Source organism: Nomia melanderi, chromosome 12, assembly GCF_051020985.1.
Source record: "Nomia melanderi isolate GNS246 chromosome 12, iyNomMela1, whole genome shotgun sequence".
NCBI classification, from domain to species: domain Eukaryota; kingdom Metazoa; phylum Arthropoda; class Insecta; order Hymenoptera; family Halictidae; genus Nomia; species Nomia melanderi.
The window spans coordinates 15,443,371-15,463,940 of NC_135010.1; the positions used below are offsets into that span (position 1 = coordinate 15,443,371).

A 20,570-nucleotide genomic window follows, 5' to 3' on the forward strand; every position below is an offset into this window, starting at 1 on the left:
TCTGTTTGAGTCCAACTGACGAATGATCGCATCTCCGGAATTTTGATATATGCGTGAAGCACGTGATTCCCGTAGAAACAGCTGTAGCACAGCTGAAAGTTCGTACTTCCGGGAGTGAACGTTTTTACATCAGTAACCGAATCGCTTCGCGACGCTATTTTGTTACGTTTATGTTATGCCGATAACGTTCGATAATAAGGCTTCTGCACGAAACATGACAGATCTGGAAAGTATTCAGTTACCAATAGATGTAAGTTGTTTCTTTTTACGATCGTTTGTACTTCAATTATTATTTTCATGATTTTATGATTTTTCCACCGAATTGGTTCATTTCTCGAATTTGTCTTGGTTCTGTAGATAAGAATTTATGCAAAATTATTTGACACTTTAACTCGATAGCAAAATGTTAACAAATGTCAGTGACAAGCAGTAAACGATACGAATCGTTTAACCTACCTATCAACGCTCGATGTTCTATTTTGATGACACTTTCATTTTTATTCTTTGTCATCGTTACTTATAAATATCAAGTAAATAAAAGTTTTAATGCAATCAAAATATGATATTAGACATTGACAGATTAAAGATCTTTCCATTTCTAAACAGTCACAGGTGTATCGTGTTCCTTTCAGATGATTATACATATATTATCGTACCTACCTACATCCGATAGGATGTCAGCAAGACTAGTCAATCACTCTTGGAGAGAGGCATCGCTCGCTATGAAATTTGTGGATCGAGAAGCATTAGTCCTTGGTCGACCACGCGCAGACAATTTATGTCAAGTAATGGAGATATTGCAACATTCTACACGACCATTTTATCACTTTATTTTTAGAGAAGTGGAGTTGAAAATAAACATGCCAATCTGGGATCAGTATGGACCCCATATGAAAAGTCTCGTATTGTTTGGCTGTGATTTAAGTGAGAAGACGCTTGTGGAGATTCTTAAATGCTGCAGTTCCTTGAAAGTGTTGCGTATAAGTGCCTGTAGAGAATGCTTGATGTCTGGTAAACTTTTGGAGGATGAAAATGACATAAAGGAACTCTCTGAAACATTAAAAAACCTACATGAACTTAATCTCGATTACAATAGATTTTTGAGCGATGCTTTATTTAACAGATTAATCTCCATCTGCTCGAACTTGGAATCCTTAAATCTTATGGGTTGTCAAATATCTTTTCACAGTGGATTGTACAAAAAGTTTTATCCTCAAAACTCAAAAACATTACCAGAAGCTTCAAACTCTGTTCTGACGTTTCTCAACACTTTACAGTACCTTAAACATCAAGCGTACAGATTGAAGCACTTGAATTTTGGATATACTCTAATAGATGGAACTGCTTTGGCCACTCTGTCATCTATAGAAGATTTAAAACTGGAATCATTAATGTTGCAAGGCTGTTATCAATTGACTATAGAAGGCATCAGGGGTCTAACTGAACATCAAAAATGTTTGAAGGTCCTTGATATTAGTTTCTGTGTAAGAATCACGGATGCTAGTTTACTTTGCATTTGCAAAAATCTGACAAAGTTAGAAGTATTCAGAATAAAAAGATGTCGTGCAGTCACCGACACAGGTGTACAGTATATTAGACTATTGAGAAACTTGAAGGAACTTGATATCTCGGAAGATGAACAGCTCACCGGAGATTGCATTACTCACGGACTTTGTTTCAATCAGAAAACAGATGACAGTGGTATTGAGGAAAACATCGAATTAGGAAATATAAATTTCAAATCTATAGGCGAATATTATGATATTGAAAAGACTGTACAAAAGAAGACCATGCAGATATTCTCTGCAAATGCATTACACCTTCACGAAGAATCGATCGAATGTATATGCCGGTCGTTTCCTAATTTAAGAGTACTCGAGCTTAGTTACTGTTGCAGCGGTGTTACGGATAAAACGATACAGGTGTGTGTATCGTGCGCATAATCACTTTGTTAGATTATTTTCCTATACTTCAAAAATAACTAAACGATGATGATGATGATGATGATGATGATTATGTTCATACATATAAGTTTATCTCTTGCAGATGGTATTTAAGGAACTTGTACATTTGCAAACATTAAAAATAAGCCATTGCAAGAAGGTCAGTGATGTCGGCTTAACGGGTATGGGTGCTGGTAACCATGATGAACGAGTCGAAAACGTACAAGTTGTATATAAACCAGAATTTACAGAAAACAGATTGAGAATTAGTTTACGATCAAGGGCCGAAGAAGAAATAGTACGGGACGCAAATCGAAAACGGGAAGTAATGAAACTCTGTGAAAATGTGTCTAGACCTTTGGACATAAAATCTGTATTTTCGTTAATCAGACTGAAACGTCTTCAGGAATTAGATCTTTCCGGTTGCAATAGAATTACCGATGTTAGTTTAAAACACGCATTTGCTTTTCCAGAATTGAGAATCTTAAATTTGAGTCAATGTCAACAGGTAATTAGACGTTTTATCAAGTCCTCTATAAATATCAAATGTATACTCTTTTAATTCAATATTGCTACATCGTAGGTGACGCATGTGGGACTAGATTATTTATCCAGGAACAATCCTGCAATCGAAGATTTGAATCTGAATCAATGTCATAATATATCAGACATTGGAATATCGTACCTAGCTCAGAGATTACATAGATTAAAACGGCTTCTTATACAAGTAATTTTTAAAGTGAAATCCATTAGTCATTTGCAAATTCTTTGCTAAGTTTATTTCTTTGTAGGCATGCTCACAGCTTACAGATCATACCCTTGATTCTATTAAAGCGTATTGCAAAAGTCTTCATTATTTGGACACTCGTTATTGTCGTGGAATGACCGTGGCTGGTCTCGAAAGTTTGACGCATCTTATTATGTACGTGGATTGGATAAAATACATCGACGAGATCGTTTCACCTGAAAGCGAGGTACTTCCACCACCAGCTCCACCATTACCGTCATTACCTTCTTTACCATAGAGGCGACTTCAATATTTGCTTTCGCATTTCAAAGACAGGGTAAGAGAGAATTAAAGTATTATTTATCGAATATTACAAATGTAGAATGTTTCAGGATGGATAGTACAATTAAATAGGAATTAATTCAACACGTAAATATCATGAATAAAGGTGGAATCAAGTATTGTACCATCCATCCAGAAACAATGTATATCTGCAAGATTTGAACAAATCGAACAAAATTAGGAAAGATACGATACCAATTCATCGAAGTCTGTTCGTACGGAAAGTGATTTTAGCATGAATTTCAAAACCGATAGGCGGAAATTCAAAACTCGAATGAATATTTTATAATTATCACTGGAAAGCACAAAGCAAGCCAGTTCTTTTCGTACTTTATAGTATAAACACTAATAATAATATTTAATACTGTACACAAAGCAATTGTACATAGAGTGTTGTATGTATGGATAACTATTTATGAAAATATTATTTACGCGATAAATGCTTACTATTATGCATATAAAAGGATAAGCAAATAAGCAAACTGTTTAGAGACATATTTATAACGTTGATTAAAACTGATATAATTCAAAGAAATGTTTATTACTTACTATTTGCTTAATATACAAATTAAAGGGTAGTTCAACGTGTGCGTACGTGTGTTTATAAAGCATAGAGTGACAATGTGATTTGAATTGCGTGCAATAAGCAAACCAAAAAGATTGTTGAATATATAACTTAAGTAAGATGAACTAACAATAATATTACAAGTTATTTTTCACTACAATGTTACATTTTCATTTACATTAAAATCTATTATAAAAGTATGTATTATTATTATTATTATAATACATATTATTATAATACATGAAATATTGTAATATATAAAACTTTTAACTTTGTGTGTTAAAGATTCATAGTTTTATGATTGTATACTTATAATACAGAGATATGGTATAAAATCAAAGTGATAGAATATTAAATGGATTTTCTTAAACTAAACGCGATTGACCGATATTTCACTTGAATGAAAAAACATAATTGCAATAGTTTACTTTCAGAATGCTTTTCAAAGTAAAGAAATGTTTGAAAGAGGTCTTTGTGTAAGGTTTTATTCCACAAGACAGTACAAAGCAATGCGCGAGCAGTCATTGCGCTAGAGTTAGACTCTAAGTATTTTTGCTGCCATTTAAATGAACATAAACATAATAAATTTTCATACATAGCATAAGATCTGCTTTTTGAAAACTTACAAAATAAATTATTGTAACATACAACTACTGTAATTCAAAGATATGATTAATTTATCTTGGCAAATTGTTGAAAACATGCATGTGATCATTAAGACACATCATAATGTATACTTAATTATTTTAATTACGCGAGATTCGTGTACTTTTAAATTATAATATAAAGCTCTATTTATTGAACCATGTACAGATTGTACACAATCCGTGTGATACGCGTTCTCATACATATATACATATATTCATATATTCATATGTATATATATATGTCAAGGAAAAACTGTGTTTAATCGAGGATATATACTTACAATAAGATTATGTAAACCATTTCTAAATTTTATTTAAAAACAAACAAGTTTAACATTGTCTTTAATGATAGTTAAAAATCTATTCGTGTCGAATAAAGTAATTTCCACAAAGATTGTGATTTCAAGGATATATCGTTATATTCTTTGAATAATCGTCCCTTTTTAACTTATTATTTTTAATCGTATGCATCGTGACAGTATTTCTTATCAAAGGGAAGAATAAAGTCAATTTCCATTCGTGATACAATAAAAAAAAAAAAAAAAAAGCGTAGACGTCGATTTTCCAAGGTGGATTTGTAGACGAATGAAACGGTGAACATTTATCAGTATTTCTTTTTCTCTCTAATGTTCACATGTGACTTGAACAGGCTTCTTTAACTCTATTCTAATCAATATTTTTTTATAATTAGTAGCAAAAACACACAAATTCATAAAGAATAAGTGACGAATCCTCGATCATTTCTCATCCATTAGAACCTATTTTTTTTTGTTTTTTGTACAAAATGTTTAATGTATCACAAAATCTGATAACTACAAGCAGTGTAGTATCAACTATACTTTTGCTCAAGATATACGTTATTTTGATTTTATTTGATCGCAACTTGTATATTGATCTTCTATGAACGAAGAAATCGCAATAGTTACGGAAGCAATTTTTCAGACCCCATAAGCTCCGTAGAAGTTATTAATCACAAGCATTGAAAATATTCGAGATTTTTACGTGGCATATTTTACCTCCCTCCGATCTAGAATAATTTCGCCACTAGAAATCTATTCTTATAGAAGATCAATAACAACATTTTTCTTCTTTTACAGCCATTTAGAACAAAAAGAATTCGCTTGAAATCTCTATGTACACGTATAATATAAATTTAATGGTAAACGCTTAAAATAATTAAACAATGAAATTAAAGTTAATGTATAGATAAGTATTGTAACTGTGAACTAAATCTATGAAACTATAAAATGTGCTGAGATTGACTTGAAAACGAAGAAAAGTAAAATATGTAAGAAACGTATGGTTGACACTTCACTGTATATGGAATTTATAATGTAATAGAAACGTGTCTTTGCAAATGAATATAAAAACACTACTTATCGCTAAATTAAAATATTCTGTTAATGTGATAAGTATAGAATACACTAATCTGATTATATTATCTTCGGGTATACAGAAACTCAAATGATCAATTCGTACGTTTAAAGGCTCAAGAGTAAGATTTCAGTGTTAAATATAATATTTTCGTTTCCTCGTTGCAACTACCTTCTAGAAAGAATAATTGAAAGAACAAGGTATTTTCTGAAGAAAACGAAAACATTATTATCTGTAAAATTATGTACGACCTAAGTTTCATAGATATTATGAACATTTATCTTCCCTAATATTGGCATATTATTGATATCGGTTGTTTGCGATGGCCGATAATATCTCGTACAGTTCTTTGTAATGGATAATCTTCTTTAAAATCAACTACTAGTCACTGTATTATTGCAGCGACTGCTGTATTTCATTTTTTTATCTTGCTTACAGAATTTTTCAAACTATATAAATATATAAGAGTTTAATGCTATTCAACGTGAACGCAATTGTACGTTATACAGAATGAATTCATCGTCTATTAAAATTAATCGAACTGCTTAAGGAAAGTATGGCAGCGATAACATTTGAACAAAAACACACTGAAATCTTATCTTGTTATCACTTGTTCTTAATTAAACCTTGTACCACAGCGAAATAATATGAAAAGTGTAATGTCACGTTAAACAGATATTTTAACACGTTGTTATCTCACTCTCCATATATATATATATATATATGCATACGTATGTATATATATATGTATGCACAATTTTATGTATATACATATATTTATGTACGCATCGCACCGTATTGTATTTACTTTTTAATACTGTGTTTTACACACACACACACACTATGTAAAAAATGTTATTCCTCTCTGCAAGCGGATATTTTTACAAAACATCTTATATCGATTTTTCATCGATGCAAGAGTTATCCGCGTAATTATGTACAAATCAGTGAAAACAGGAATCATTCCCTCTTTAATTACATATTTAATGCGTTGTTTTCATATTATCCGCTAATTTTTATCAGCAGCTCGGAACAAGTGTGATGATAATATATACGTAGCTTAATCATCGTGACGACAAATGTGTGTATTCGTCCTGAAGAAATTCATGAACCAACCACTCTGCATGCCTCAATCCTTTCCTTTTTCTCTTCCTGTTCGTGTACTAAACTTGTCACAGAGTTCGTATCATATTATTGTTAATTAAAACGAAGGCATTACCAACCAAGTGTAATTAAAAATCCAGCAGTTTTTCCTCCAAGGCTAAAATAAAAAACAATTATAAGAGTTAGTCCGGTAGTTAGTACAGTTTTGTTATAGAAGACAAATTTCTCTTGCGAGTCTATTCATTCGATTTGATATTCCCAAAAACAAAACACAAAAGAAAAAGAAAAAGAATCTTATAAAAAAGCTTTTTACTTCCCTCGAGAAACTATCGCTACAATTAAATGCCTCACTTATTTTTAATGGCAATGTGAATGTACGAATGTTCCGTCCATGTACTAAACTATTATTAAACAGTTTCTCAGGCTAATTCTATCACTGTGTATGTTATTTATACTCTTTAAAGAAATTTACATTACAGAGAATAGTAATTGAATTGGTAATTAGCTGGAAAAAGGTGTGCAATCAGATCGTGTACCTGTAAGGAGACAAGAATTATATAAAATTCAAGTACATCGTTTTTCTGTAATTTCAAAGATTCAATATGAAAGTATGAGTATTCTTGAGCCTTCGCGTCACGATCTGCACGAAATACCTTTAAAAAAGTATACGTTCGTACTTTTTGATAATAATCGTGGAATTTTGGATTTTGTAATGTATGGGCCAAATACTCGTACGAATACATTAGACTTATCAACTGTTCCTAGCAAAAAGTATTCTGTTATATACATATATATAAGTTACGTGATCAACAAAAAAGGAAATAAAATAAAATAGTCGTTACTACAAAGATGAAATATTCATATAAAAATGGAAACCTTTTTTTATTTACAATGTACAGAGTAAGAAAATGTAACAGTGACTTGTTAAATTCATGTTCACATACCAATCAGTGGTAAATTTCACTTTCTGCTTGAAAAAGAAGCAAATACATTTGCTATTATGCATTTCAATAATTTCAGCGGTAACAATGTTAACAGGTTCAATTGAGTACTTTTTGCTGGGAGTAGCATGTAAAGTAAGATACGTTTACATATTTATTTTTCCAATAGTCGTATCACGTGTTCTTATAGTTCACGTTTTAAAAAATATAACAAACGCATTATAATTTTTCTCAACAATTCACGAAAAGCAAAATATATTAAATATATTTTGAACGGGCGTTTCCTGACACAGGAAAACAAGAATTACGCTCCCGTATGCTGTCGACTATAATAAATACGCGTTAACTTAATGTTTTTCACAGTTGTACGTTTCTCATTCAATCGTCATAACGAAAGCCATGGTAATAAATTACATATATTTAACATAATTGTAAAGGTTTTAATGCAACAAAATTCTAATACGTTGTTACGATTTCGAGGCAAGTTTGATACATACATATATACATGTGTATATATGTATATCAAGTGCGAGTTTATTTATAAATAAAAAGAAAAATAAATAGTTTGAAGGGTAGACAACAGATTTACAATGAGTCAACGGTTCACAGATGTACAAATATCTGTGTTTATCAAAGGAGAAACATCTTGCGCATATATTAGTTTTTAGTATAAAAATACAAATTGACGCATCAGCGTTTCTTCTTTTATACCTGTACAAATCCTTGATCTACAAAGTTAACCGTTTGTCCACGTATGCGATATATACTTCTCTTTCAGGCGTCGGTACAAAAAATACGAATTTCGTATATACTTTTTAAAGTTATTCACGTATAGGACCTAAGTGAACAAACTCAAATCCCCGTAAAGAATATGAGATCATCGAAGAATTACGGATATATACTCCGAGCACATGGATTTTTGCATATGATGTCGAAACTCATCGATTCGTGTAACAATTCTTACAGACCGTTTACATCCTTTAAAAGAAATAAAAACTTTTGACAACTGTTTACAGTGAACGAATAGGAACTTCGAAATTGGACCATACATTAATAGAAATATTTTTAGGCACTACAATATCTGTGTTATCGCGTTGATTAGTTAAAGCGTTCTTGAAATTATAGTGCGCGTCGGCAATAATTACTACGATGTTAATCAAACAAATTATACAACGTAGTAGTAATTTCACATAAAGAGACTACAGTCGAATTATTAGATTGGTTTATATAGCAGCAAATCCACAGGATTTTATGCGCTGGTTTCATTTTAGTCACTACATCCTCCAGAAATGGACTGCGTATATTTGAGACAGCGCATTCTCTCCTCCGGTATAGGGTACACTTTTGTTGAGTATGTTCGACAAGCTCGTTGCTTATTTCGTCATCGAAATACACACCGGACAGAGAAAGAGAGAGAGCATCGAGTGACGATCCATCGAGTAATAAAACATACTGAAACCAAAGTATTGGACGCAACAGTGATCTGAACCTGCAAAAAAATCTATCCTAAGACAATTTCTTTTTGTTGGAAGGAGGCTGAACCTCGACGAAGAACAATCTTCGTTAAATAATAATATAATCTTCAACGATGTTGCATTAAGTGACCATCTACCACGGAAAGTATCGAATGTTATTAAAAATTCACACGACCTGGTAATGCAAAGGCAAGCCTTATTAATCTCTACCCTTTAGTATACAACGGTAAACAACAAGAATTTCATTGCATATTCATAGTAAAGTCGTTCTTAATGACTCGTGTTATTATTAGCTGCTGAATCAATGAATCGGAACAAATCAATGCGACCACGAAAGATTTTTCAAGTATTACTATCTATCATTACCCTACTGTACAGTTATTTTATATAAGGTTCCAACATTTCTCTAGCATCAAGGAAATTAAGTAACTTACCATGAAATTAAGATCTTATGTTGAAACGTCGTTCGTTAAGGAATCGAGCAGCGAAGCTTTGTTATCTTCCAAATCTAGGGGATCCGAAGCGTAGAGACTGTTTGTTGCGGTATCACCTGCTGTACTGGTTACAGGGGATGCAGTGTCAAAGAAAATGTCATCATCAAAGTCTAGTAAATTTTGCGTTGGATTGTATGCCATGAGTTCTCCTCCGGCTGTTCCGTTAACATTATCTGCAACTGTAATATAAATATTGCAGTGCGTTTTAAGAAACGCGATAAGACGAGGGTTCTATTAGATATATAATAGTTAATGATTTTACGATTAGCATGATCGTCATCTTCCTTTGCAGAATGCGGATTTAATTCGGGATTAACGGGCATGCTAAACGACATTGGGTCGTCTGCTCCGAACAACTGCAAATACATCTATAATTAATAATAATAACAATAATAATAACAGCAGTACAGTAGAATCTGTGATCATATTAACATACGAAATTGTAAGCTTCAACGAAGAGGTGAAGGGTAAGAAATAAAAAGTCGGAAAGACAGACAAAGGTATAATACTGCCTGAATACTTACACCGAGGAGTGTATTTGCATCGATACTGTAACCCTCACCGCGCAGAATTTCACGAAGATTGTCCAAATCTGTCTGCATTGATTCGAGATGATTATCCATTTCCTCCCTATAGACAATTATTTAAGGTGGATCAAATATGCATAACAAAACTATAATTTCACGCAAGTTTATCCATATTTTTATGGATGAACAAGGGAAACGTCGAAAAGCCTTTTCCTGAAAAGTACAATCTTTCTATTTGGCTAAAAGATAGCACAAGCAGTCTTGTATTCGTACATTTATTAATTTTTAAACAGTATTATATTATCGTTACAAATCAGTTAACGATTACTGCTTGTGCAATCATCTTGTTGAAGTTGTTGTGCACTAAAGAATGTTTTCAGCATTCATAATATGTAGAAGAAAGTTTTAAAATTTGCGGTAGACTATTCTCAAAATCTTTACAGCGAAGGAAAATAAAATCAAACAAATGATACAATTTAACACAAAGAAACTTAACCATAAGATTATTTTGAATAAAAGCGATTGTACAAAAAAGAATAAGGATTTATTTAACCGATGTCCACCGCTGACATGTCTTTTGCACTAGTTTTCTGCAATGGAATGGAATAATTCAGATTCTGTGGAAGACATTACGAAATTCCTAGACCAAAAATAGTCAATTAAAAGAACCGATTATTGTGATAACAGAAGGTGCGTAGCATTAAAATAAAAGATGGAGAACTTAGTTGTCACCGACCTCTCTGTCGCATGATAACGAATTTCCACTAGAAATGAGTGGAATTAACTGGAGACAAGATTCTTTACCCATGGTCTTTGTGAACTTACATTGATCCTAACCTGTAAGCAGCATCTGCTATGCCAGAAAGATTGACGCAGCTCAGAGGTAAATTACTGCTCGTGCCTGCTCCATTGGAGTTGGCATTTTCCTGTTCCACAGGTTTCTCAGCACCATTTGTACTTGTAATTTTTTCGTCGCTCTGTTTAGCGATATCATCAGCTTTACTAAGCAGATCAAATGTGTTCTCATTCCCATTAGATTCCGTGTTTCCATTATTTTCACCGTATCCTGCAATCTCGTTATTCTCGTTCTCGACGTTCTCTGCGTTTTCCTCGTTGATGATGTCCGGTACTATCAGAATGTCCTCGAGCTTCACTAAATTAAGATTCTCCTGCATATCTTCCTCCATGTCTCCCCCAGAAGTTTCCATCTCGAGTTCAGGGTCTGCATCGGTTCCTTTGTTCATGTTAGCTGCCATAGCTGCAAGCTTTGAACTACGTACAGTCGCCACAGGTATTGGTTTAGGTACTGCTTTGTTTTCCAATATAGCAATGGTGACAGGTGAATCTTCAAGTGGCATTTCAAGTAAATGTGTTTCTTCCCTAAAATATTGAAAGAAGACGTTGCCATTCTTCGTCATCTTGAGTTAGATTGTTGTAGTCATAATTTGTTTTTACTTCAAAAGATGTAATCTGCTTTTCAGTGATTTTTAACTACTATTTTGATCGATGGAAGTATTGCAAGAGCATACACAGAAGTATTTAAAGCATTATAGGGAAACATGCTTTCTAAATATACCATGAAATTATAACTGTTATAGTACTAATCGACTTGTAACACACAATGATAAAACATCTTTATGAATAAGCTATAAAAATGAAGAGAGAAAAATAACTTTACAGCAGTATAGTGAACAAGTACAAAATAAAGTCAAAATATTTAATATAAATTACATACATTCGGAAAATAATACATCACCAAAAATCATTTTCCCCAACCAATAATCGTATATGTATAAACAATGAATTGACAGAGATTTCATGCATATGTGTCCAGTTGAACTTGAACTCACAAAATGCATTGCAAGTCTTGTTATATAACAATGATATAGAATGATGTAAAATAATACTGATAATGATAGGATAAAATATAATGCAACATGATTCAACTACAGAGTAACAAAAAATCTCTCATAAAAGTAAGATTCTACAGAAATCATTTCTTGTTTTGTTTAGACTTTATTTTTTCCCTGAACTATAATCAATACTATAGAACCAGGAGTAGTTCCTCGGAAAGAATATATTTGGAAAGCAACTACAGAAAGTTGAAGTGGTACGAAAATCGTCATAGTATAAACTATCCAAATTAGAAAATGCTTTTTAGAGAAACATTATCGCAACGTTGACGAATACTCATGCAAAATAATAGAATAGAATGGCGATACTGTCAAAAAGAAATCTCTAAAAAGAATGAACACCAACACCAAATGATGACAAGAGAAAAATGTTAACCTCGGTTCCTCTCCACTCTTCGTCGATGGGATCAAAATTTTGACAGGCACCTTGTTTTTCCTCCTGGTAATATTTAAATTGTGGTGATATGAATATCACTGAGAATTAATTAATGTTATGAATGATATGAAATAATTTTACACGAGAGGTCCCCCTGTCTTTTGGTTCAAGTAAGTATAATCCATAGGTAATTCTCCCACAATGTGGCATAAAACACCACAGATTTGTACCCCTGTATCTCTTATAAAAGCATGTAGAATAAAATTTATAACTGTATTTAGTTGATTATTTAACGTTCCATGCATGGAAGGTATATTGGAATGTATAAAGAAGTATGTTATAACTTGTGTCTCTTATCACTATTCAAATTTTAATGGAAGATAAGCACAAATGAAAATGTAAAAATAGTTCCAAATAGGATGACAGATATTCAAATTCCATCGTGTTCACTGTGCAAAACTCCATCATTTTACAATATCAAAATTGAAAGATTGTACATGACTCAGTTGTATACATATACATACACATAGTTCTGTGTGCATATGCACTCACACACGTGCATATACATATACATACATATATGTATATGTATAGATATAGGTATAGGTATAGGTATAGGTATAGGTATAGGTATAGGTATAGGTGTAGGTATAGATATAGGTATAGATATAGGTAGAGGTATAGGTATAGGTATAGGTATGTACATATCACTTAGTTCAACTTACTTTTTTTTACCCTTACATACGCGTTTCTTTCTTGCATCAATCTCTCGTGGATTAACCAGTTGTATGTCATCTTCTAACTGAGCAGAATCGTCAACTAGATGAACAGATTCCATATTGTTTTCATCCATTATTGATGCAGTATTATGTTCTGGACTTTGGATTGCTGGATTTGGATCTCCTTCCAACATCCTAAATGGAGAGAATCCATATCTAATTTAAATTTTCCACACAATATATGCAGATTAATTTTAGACAAAAAAAAAAACAGCAGAAGTACTATGTTAACATACTCTGCAACAATATAATCTGAATCTAAATCTGGTTCCGATGCATCAAGCTCATGAATTACAGGTCCTGTAGGTGATGCTTGTGCCTAAAAATGAAAAATAAGAGAAATATATTCGTATAAATATTGCACAAGTTAAATGTATAATTTAAACGAAACATAAGCTGCTACCTTTGACAATTTACTTTGTTTACTTCTTTGACGGTTAGAATCATCAATCATCAATGGATATCTCCTTTTAACCGAGAGTCCACCACCCCTTGAAGGTTGTACCAAAGTAATTAAGAAATGTATAAGCTTATTAACAATTTGCTGTTGTTTCAGGTGCTTCTGTCTAAGCATTGCCAGTTCCCTCCACAAAGCTTCGTTCTCCCTTTTCATGGCTCCAAGTCTTGAATCTAAATGTTCCTGACGACCCCTCATACTTCTCACTTCTGTCAGCATTTTATTCATTAACTCTGGTTTAATGGGTGCAAGTGTTGGATCTTGTCCTTTACTGGATGCAATCTGAACAAATTATGGTAAAATATTGAAAAAAAAACACACACACACAAACAAACAGACAAATGGGTTAATATAGAAATACTTACTTTTCTTTTAATGTGTTCTACAAGATACGGATGTCCTTTGCAAAAGAACTGATGTGCAAACTCCATTTCATCTCTATCACACTTCAAACCACCTAATTCCACAGAAACCTTCTTATGGAAGCCATCTAAGAAATAAGAGAATAAGAAATAAACATATTAATATAGTACAAAACATAAAAAAATTCATAATAATTGAGATTTACGCATTACTGCTTACACATGTTCAACTGACGAACAAAGCTGGCCATGTTATTATGTTTATAATAATGAGGTAACAATTCTCTGGCAAACTGTGCTTGATTTCTAATGAAGAAACTTCTTCCATTCTAAAAATAAATAAATTTCAATTTTAATTTACCTATGTTCAACTAAAAACAACAGAACTGTATCAATGTTTGATTTTACTAATTTATTCAAACGAATTAAAATATCAATTATGGCAGAGTAAAATAATATTATATACAAAAATTAGAATTTTAGTTTAAACAATCATTCTTTTATTTAATAATTATATAAAAGTTACCTGTTTCTAGTGAAATTCGCTATCGGTTTCTATTAAAAATGATTTGAATATCACCGAGATCGTAACAATTTACAAAAAAGTATTAAGAAAAACAAGTAACGTGTCTTGATAATTGATGGAGTGTAATATACGTTCAGATATGTTCAACAATTCTTGTTGTACTATTAGTTTCATGAAAGAGTGAAATTATGCTGGATTTAAATTGATCAAATTTGGCTACCAGTCCATCACAGTTACACACATTTCTACATTATCATAACGAAATTCTTAAAATTAGAATATGTTATGTGTATCAATAATATAATATGTATATGCATACCTTTGCGAGTGTGTATGTGTGTGTATATAATGTACACAAATATACCTATATATACATGCGCATGTACATAAAAATATATGTATATACATATATGTAATGTACATGCGTGTATATATAATATATAGCTATACGTATACGATGGCGCAAGTAACATAAGCATAGAATAAATTACACCGATAATGCACATGCAAAATATAGGTTGTGTACGTAAAAATGTGTACCGCGGGGGTCAACGTATCTCTTACGTTTCCGACGATTACTTGCGCGATGTTAACGTTACGTCGGAACCTATCTTCGTCGAAAGAGAGAAAAACTATTTGACGTAATGTTAGATTTTAGCACAGTAAGCGTAAATATCGGGACATTGCGAGCAAACAACAAAATAAGTACTCACGGGTGACCAACAAATAAGGTCGTCGGTTTCGGGATCTTCAACCAGCTTCCAAAGCTTGGCAAGAAACGCCGGCACAGTGGTACCTAATTCCGGGATCGTATGCATCGCTCCGTTAACAGATTTGCTTCGGTCTACGATAATTCCTTAGCTTTTCCAACAACAGATCACGAGAAAAATCTTCACATCTCACGACAATGGCTGATCGCTGACGATGTTATTCTGCTAGTAGTACTGTCAGACGGGGAGAGACGGGGAAATAGTTTTAATGGACGAAATGTTGGCTTTCCATTTAGAGTTACAGCGCAACCACAGTCCGCGTTCATACACACGATTGACGCTTTCTTCTAGAGCTGTCGCATCGACCAATAACCAGCGCGGAATCCGTTTTCACGTGTCGATTTCATGTTACTTTGAAGACCGCCTTTAAGCACACTCACGACTTACACGATGAGACTTTAAAAATATGAACTGAAAGAATGCACAAATTTTATATATTTACTCATACTTATGATAATTTACTTTATAAGGAAACAGTAAGAAACACAATTGTTATTTAATCATTTATATTTACTTCTACAGAAAGATAATTAATACTGTTTCATTTTTGTACATATCTTCTGATATGTAATTTTGTTAACAGTATATCTTACATTTTTGTAAGAATGAAGAAAAATACAGATTTCAGAAATTTATACCATCAATTTATACCATTGATCTTGCTTATTGCATAAATTAATAATTAAATGTTCGAGGTGACGAGTTTTACAGAATGCGATGAAATTTAAGCAATTTAAAATATTTTAAACATACAACTCATATTACACAAATATTGCACATGAAATTATTAGAGTTATCTCTGATTAAAACTACTATAAGTAAACATACAACATTATGATATATAATTTTCTAATAAATTAATTAACAACATCCGTACAAAACATTAACAATACAATGATGATGATGATGATGATAATAATAATAATAATGCAAGATTAACAGAAACAAGAATACGAATCTGCTAAATGTGCTATAACGTATAATACCATGTGAACTAATTTAAAACATTTAAAGGTCGATTAGTAATAAAAATTGATGCGTCAAGTTTATCAGATTCTGTAGCAAAATTTGGCATCTAGACGAAGTTACGTTGTAATCACAAATAATTTTCTGTATAGAATTCTTAAGAATAGAATATTCGTTAATTTGTGAAATACATATTAAGGTCACACTTATACATAGTAGATATTTTGGAAGATAATAATGGCACCTTAAACGTTTAAAACATTACTTGTACTACGGTTTTTGATTGTAAAAAAAGGTTCTAGATGAAATTGCTGCGGTTCATTAATAGTTAACATTCATCTAAAATGGAATTACTTATAAAAAATCTTCTGTGGATGTTACCGTGGCTTCTATAAGTAGACCAAAATCTAATTCGGCTAGACTAGCTGCAAAGTAATGCTACTTTATTTAACGTGTACGCGTAGCGAACCAGATTAAAGTATGAACGTATACCTTTTGCTGTAAGTAAATCGAGGAAAGTATCCAATGGAGACAAACGATCCGCGGACGGAAACGCTGCTAAACCTACAAAGAAAATTTCATGAGATATCATATAAATGTACATTTTTTAAACCATTTATCCTTACCGTTGTGATGGTTTCTATGTTGCGATGTTCTACCTCGGTTTTGGCTCACTTCACCGGATAAAATATTAGCGGCGTGTTCTCGAGCTCGTATCATGAAACTCACTGGGTGCAACCATTGATTCAACAGCCTCTTTGCTCGGGATCTTGGTAGCAAAGATAACAAAGTTAACTTACGGACAGCGTTCTCTTTCGTATCACTGATATCTAGAAACAGAGAAGTTGCGGTAAATAAGCTAGAAACGAACAAGAGAGTTTTCTGATTTAAGAACATGATTGTACCAGCCATGATGATCTTGCTAACGTCCACTTGTAATTCAAATACAGATCGTTGAATGTATTGCAAAAACATTGAATATTTAAGAGTTCTGTATCCAAGGTAAGTGAAAAATGATGTAAATCCTTGCGGCGCAGGGAACGCTATGCCTTCTATCGCGCATCTATAACGCTCCAGTAATATAAACAATAACCACCGTCTTGCTTCGTCCAGTTGGTCACTGAAAACAATTCGAAGATTGTACTGCACTTTGAAATGAGAATTGGAAATGAAAATATACGAGTTCTATTCTTTGATCTTACACTAAAGTAAAACCGCGTTCTTGTTCAAGTCGCGGATCGACACCTGCAGCTCGGCACAACATTTGACAAAGCGCTCTGGATGCTTCTAGTTGGGCTGCAACATGTCTGGTTGCCATGGCGTGAACATGTAGCGGAGTACAGGATCCTTGGACGTGTATTACAGACGTATGTATACCATGCTTCAGCAAGTACATCGATAATTCTCTTAAATTTACAGACACAATGTGCTCCTGTTTCGATGCGGTACAACTCTCGGTCTCGTTGAACGGCAAACTCGAATCTAGTAGTTTGTTGCTGCGTCCACCTGTTAGCTCACCAAGCGATACCGTGGCCACAACCAATCTACAATATTATATACTCCAATCAATTACATGTTCAACCCGTTTTCCAAGATTTTGTTTTTCCACAGAAGTTAAGTAAACAGTTGAATTAATTTCTAGTAGTTGTGAACCTAACACGCAGTTTTTCTCAAGAGCACGCAAATCTAGTATTGTTAACGAACATTAGATATTAGACATTAGACACGGAAAACAGCGTTACCCTCCACTCGGAGACATTGGAGTACTGGATCTAGACAATGCTTCGGGTTGATAACACGCTAAAGAAACTAATAATTTCTCTGCAACTTTGCTCGGTTTAAATCTCGTTTTATCCCCATTATTTTTACCGAGTTGATCCCATAATCTAGTCCATAAGTCGCTACGATAAGGGATTAGTCTTTGCTGGGGCGAAAGTAACATGACAGACGTGTTCCAAAGTTTCTCGTGACTCAGTGTTATATTTAAATCGTTCACTTTGATTTCAAAACTAGTATATTCTTCCATGGTCGTAACTGGTAGCAACGCCAACAGAGGTACAGCATCTGCTAATAAATTTTTTTGCACTAATGCGTATGAACCACCGATAAGAATTTCTTGCATATACCGTACTATTTCCAATGATCTTGGCTTTTCTGCGATCGAGCACATTAACTCCGAAATGATATCTATATCATTTTTGTGGCAGAGAAAATAATGTAGTATTCCCAAGCGTACTTCCATCGATGCTTCTTTACGAAATACCTCGACAAGGAAGTCAGAAGAAATTGTTAGTTGCACTAAATCTAGCGTAGGTAGATCTATCGTTAGTATATTCGTATTAGGACTGGTAGTCGCGTTGCTTCCTTCGATAGAAGCTGCGTCGTATTTCTTTTTGCCTCCTTTGTTACATCTCTCTAATTCAAGCAATGGTACCAAGTAAGAAGAACGGGATGTAATAGAAGTCAACGGGCCACATAATATATGACAGCATGGCTCGTGATCTGTTCCGATCTCAAGAAGATGAGAGAATAAACCTTGCACCAGCACAATCATATGATGACGTTCGTAGATCGCAAACGTCGGTCTTATGAGCTTAGCTCGTGACCACGGTATACCAGGTATGACACAATGAATCACACAGCTGTGGTGAAGAAGCGTTACAGAATATGCAAAGTGTACAGTATTAGATTCATTCAATGAATTAAGTACATGCTGTTGTGGTTTTACTGGACGATACAAATAATGGTGGCAAACACAGACCATTCCTTTAGAATCAGAGACCACGATAAGATCTAAGGAACAGTCGTGAACTCTTAAAGGTATAACATCGTCCTCATAAGTTCCACAGTTAGATGAAGTCGAAAATTGAGGTAGATTTAATGGTATGTTCAGCTGAAACGAAAGAACCACGTTTAAAGCATGTCTCATCGTCTACTTAAATATTACATGTAATGTCAAATTATTTACCACTGTTTCGTGTGGCAAATCATCATGAAATTGAAAACCACTAAGCGTCGGGTTACTTCGTGCAGATTTATTTGACTGCTCTTCTTCGTTTTCAGACACCACGCTCACTGGAATTCGTCGATGATGTATATGATATAAAACCTGGTTCACCATATCCCATTGAGCCCAAATGAAAGCTTTCACTAATGATTCTGATTTTAATTCTTTTATGGCTAAAAGTTCTGATCCAGATGTGTCAAATATTATGGTATATATTAGTACACCTGTAAAATGACATAGTTGAATCTACATCAATTAACAAGAGATGCTTTAATATAATTTATAGAAAGCTTACACTCTTGATGAATTAATAACAAAAATTTATCCAAATGCCCATCATCTTTTTCTCTGTATAAAAATTGTATGCGTATTTGTTTGGTCCTTTTTGTATCCAAATTATGAATTTTTACATTATTTCCTTGCAATTCAACAATATGTGCCTCATATATTTCAGTTTCATCCGATACATTCTCCTGTGTTTCTGTTGTGGATTCTATGTTTGTATCTGTAGAAACTTTCAGCTTTGTCACATACCCAAAAACAGTACGACTTTGATTTATAGTTGCTTGCACTATATTTAATACTTTGCGGAATCGATGTAACACCTATTTCATATTAATGTAATTAATTTTATATGAGAAATGTAACATTCTATAAGACGAACAAACCTGTAACTTGTCATTAATCCGGTCGTAATGGCCTACAACGGTATACGATATAGATATGTTGTTCTCTATTACTTCCTCCACCCATCCAACCAACAAAGATCCATCCTTTTCTTGTCCTAACAATTTCCATTGTTCCGCTATAAATTAAATCATTACTCTATAAACCAAATTTTATTGATAGTACATACAGAAAATATCCATATGAAGTATTGATAACTTTAAAAAAATAATAAAATTCTAGTACTACCTGATTGGGCTTTTTCCGACAATAGTAAGCACAACTTTGCAGCAAGATTTTCTATCATATCTGTCGGCAAGTTCTTGGTTAGCGGCCAATACCTTGTAGCGCTTTTCCTCAATAATAATAATGCTTAATTGGTTCAAACTTGCCAGTGAGAATTAATCTCACATACTTTTGACATTATCCAGCGTATAGGCTGCTATTATTATGGACTTCAACATAAAAATACAAACAAGATATACAAACCTAGCTCAAACTTGTCATTCGCAGAACACGCGACAGAGTCTCCATCTAGCGATGAATGGTATGAATTGTTTCTCCCTATCCCCCCAACGAGTAAGATAAGTCCTCTTCAGTTTATTAAAG

General features: G+C 33.2%; 3 protein-coding genes across 20 annotated transcripts; 1 reads left to right on the forward strand and 2 right to left on the reverse strand.

The window, feature by feature from the left end:
* Positions 1 to 99: 99 nt before the first annotated feature.
* On the forward strand, positions 100 to 5,337 carry LOC116433650 (uncharacterized). Of its 6 annotated transcripts, XM_031991960.2 has the most exons (6): positions 264 to 530; positions 633 to 1,922; positions 2,047 to 2,451; positions 2,527 to 2,670; positions 2,735 to 3,007; positions 3,063 to 5,337. In XM_031991960.2, the coding sequence occupies exons 1-5, from the start codon at positions 414 to 416 to the stop codon at positions 2,966 to 2,968; spliced, it is 2,190 nt and encodes a 729-aa protein (XP_031847820.1). In that variant the 5' UTR covers positions 264 to 413; the 3' UTR covers positions 2,969 to 3,007; positions 3,063 to 5,337. The 6 variants fall into 6 exon arrangements, with proteins under 6 accessions (XP_031847821.1, XP_031847823.1, XP_031847820.1 ...); XM_031991961.2 differs by lacking the exon at positions 264 to 530 and adding an exon at positions 100 to 250 and having other exon boundaries at positions 2,735 to 5,337; XM_031991963.2 differs by lacking the exon at positions 3,063 to 5,337 and having other exon boundaries at positions 263 to 530; positions 2,720 to 2,867.
* On the reverse strand, positions 4,047 to 15,578 carry LOC116433624 (heat shock factor protein). Of its 13 annotated transcripts, none has more exons than XR_012999799.1 (13): positions 15,266 to 15,572; positions 14,247 to 14,355; positions 14,030 to 14,154; positions 13,611 to 13,946; positions 13,444 to 13,526; positions 13,154 to 13,342; positions 12,429 to 12,491; positions 10,965 to 11,519; positions 10,137 to 10,242; positions 9,875 to 9,980; positions 9,553 to 9,791; positions 9,041 to 9,132; positions 4,047 to 6,859 (listed from the first exon to the last, which is right to left on the reverse strand). XR_012999799.1 is itself a non-coding variant. In XM_076372561.1 (12 exons), the coding sequence occupies exons 1-11, from the start codon at positions 15,368 to 15,370 to the stop codon at positions 9,568 to 9,570; spliced, it is 1,989 nt and encodes a 662-aa protein (XP_076228676.1). In that variant the 5' UTR covers positions 15,371 to 15,572; the 3' UTR covers positions 4,047 to 9,132; positions 9,553 to 9,567. The 13 variants fall into 13 exon arrangements, 9 of the variants coding, with proteins under 9 accessions (XP_076228676.1, XP_076228674.1, XP_076228672.1 ...); XR_012999798.1 differs by having other exon boundaries at positions 4,047 to 7,238; XR_012999797.1 differs by having other exon boundaries at positions 8,355 to 9,132.
* A 233-nt stretch (positions 15,579 to 15,811) lies between these two features.
* On the reverse strand, positions 15,812 to 20,498 carry pigeon (gamma-secretase activating protein pigeon). Its single transcript, XM_031991887.2, has 10 exons — positions 20,211 to 20,498; positions 19,964 to 20,100; positions 19,591 to 19,900; positions 19,257 to 19,519; positions 18,031 to 19,181; positions 17,491 to 17,832; positions 17,194 to 17,408; positions 16,915 to 17,118; positions 16,781 to 16,852; positions 15,812 to 16,713 (listed from the first exon to the last, which is right to left on the reverse strand). Exons 1-10 carry the CDS (start codon positions 20,266 to 20,268, stop codon positions 16,643 to 16,645), a joined length of 2,823 nt encoding a protein of 940 aa, XP_031847747.1. The 5' UTR covers positions 20,269 to 20,498; the 3' UTR covers positions 15,812 to 16,642.
* Positions 20,499 to 20,570: the final 72 nt, after the last annotated feature.

Excerpts from the sequence above, each read along its gene's own strand:
- LOC116433650 (XM_031991959.2), top strand. The coding sequence starts at position 414 with ATGTCAGTGACAAGCAGTAAACGATACGAATCGTTTAACCTACCTATC. Across the intron at positions 1,923-2,046 it reads TTACGGATAAAACGATACAG|ATGGTATTTAAGGAACTTGT; the intron begins GTGTGTGTATCG and ends TATCTCTTGCAG. Across the intron at positions 2,452-2,526 it reads ATTTGAGTCAATGTCAACAG|GTGACGCATGTGGGACTAGA; the intron begins GTAATTAGACGT and ends GCTACATCGTAG.
- LOC116433624 (XM_076372559.1), bottom strand. The coding sequence starts at position 15,370 with ATGCATACGATCCCGGAATTAGGTACCACTGTGCCGGCGTTTCTTGCC. Across the intron at positions 14,155-14,246 it reads TGTTCGTCAGTTGAACATGT|ATGGCTTCCATAAGAAGGTT; the intron begins GTAAGCAGTAAT and ends CTTATTTCTTAG. Across the intron at positions 12,492-13,153 it reads GTATGTAAGGGTAAAAAAAA|GAGGAAAAACAAGGTGCCTG; the intron begins GTAAGTTGAACT and ends AAATATTACCAG.
- pigeon (XM_031991887.2), bottom strand. The coding sequence starts at position 20,268 with ATGATAGAAAATCTTGCTGCAAAGTTGTGCTTACTATTGTCGGAAAAA. Across the intron at positions 19,901-19,963 it reads GGATTAATGACAAGTTACAG|GTGTTACATCGATTCCGCAA; the intron begins GTTTGTTCGTCT and ends AATATGAAATAG. Across the intron at positions 17,409-17,490 it reads GAACGCGGTTTTACTTTAGT|TGACCAACTGGACGAAGCAA; the intron begins GTAAGATCAAAG and ends AATTGTTTTCAG.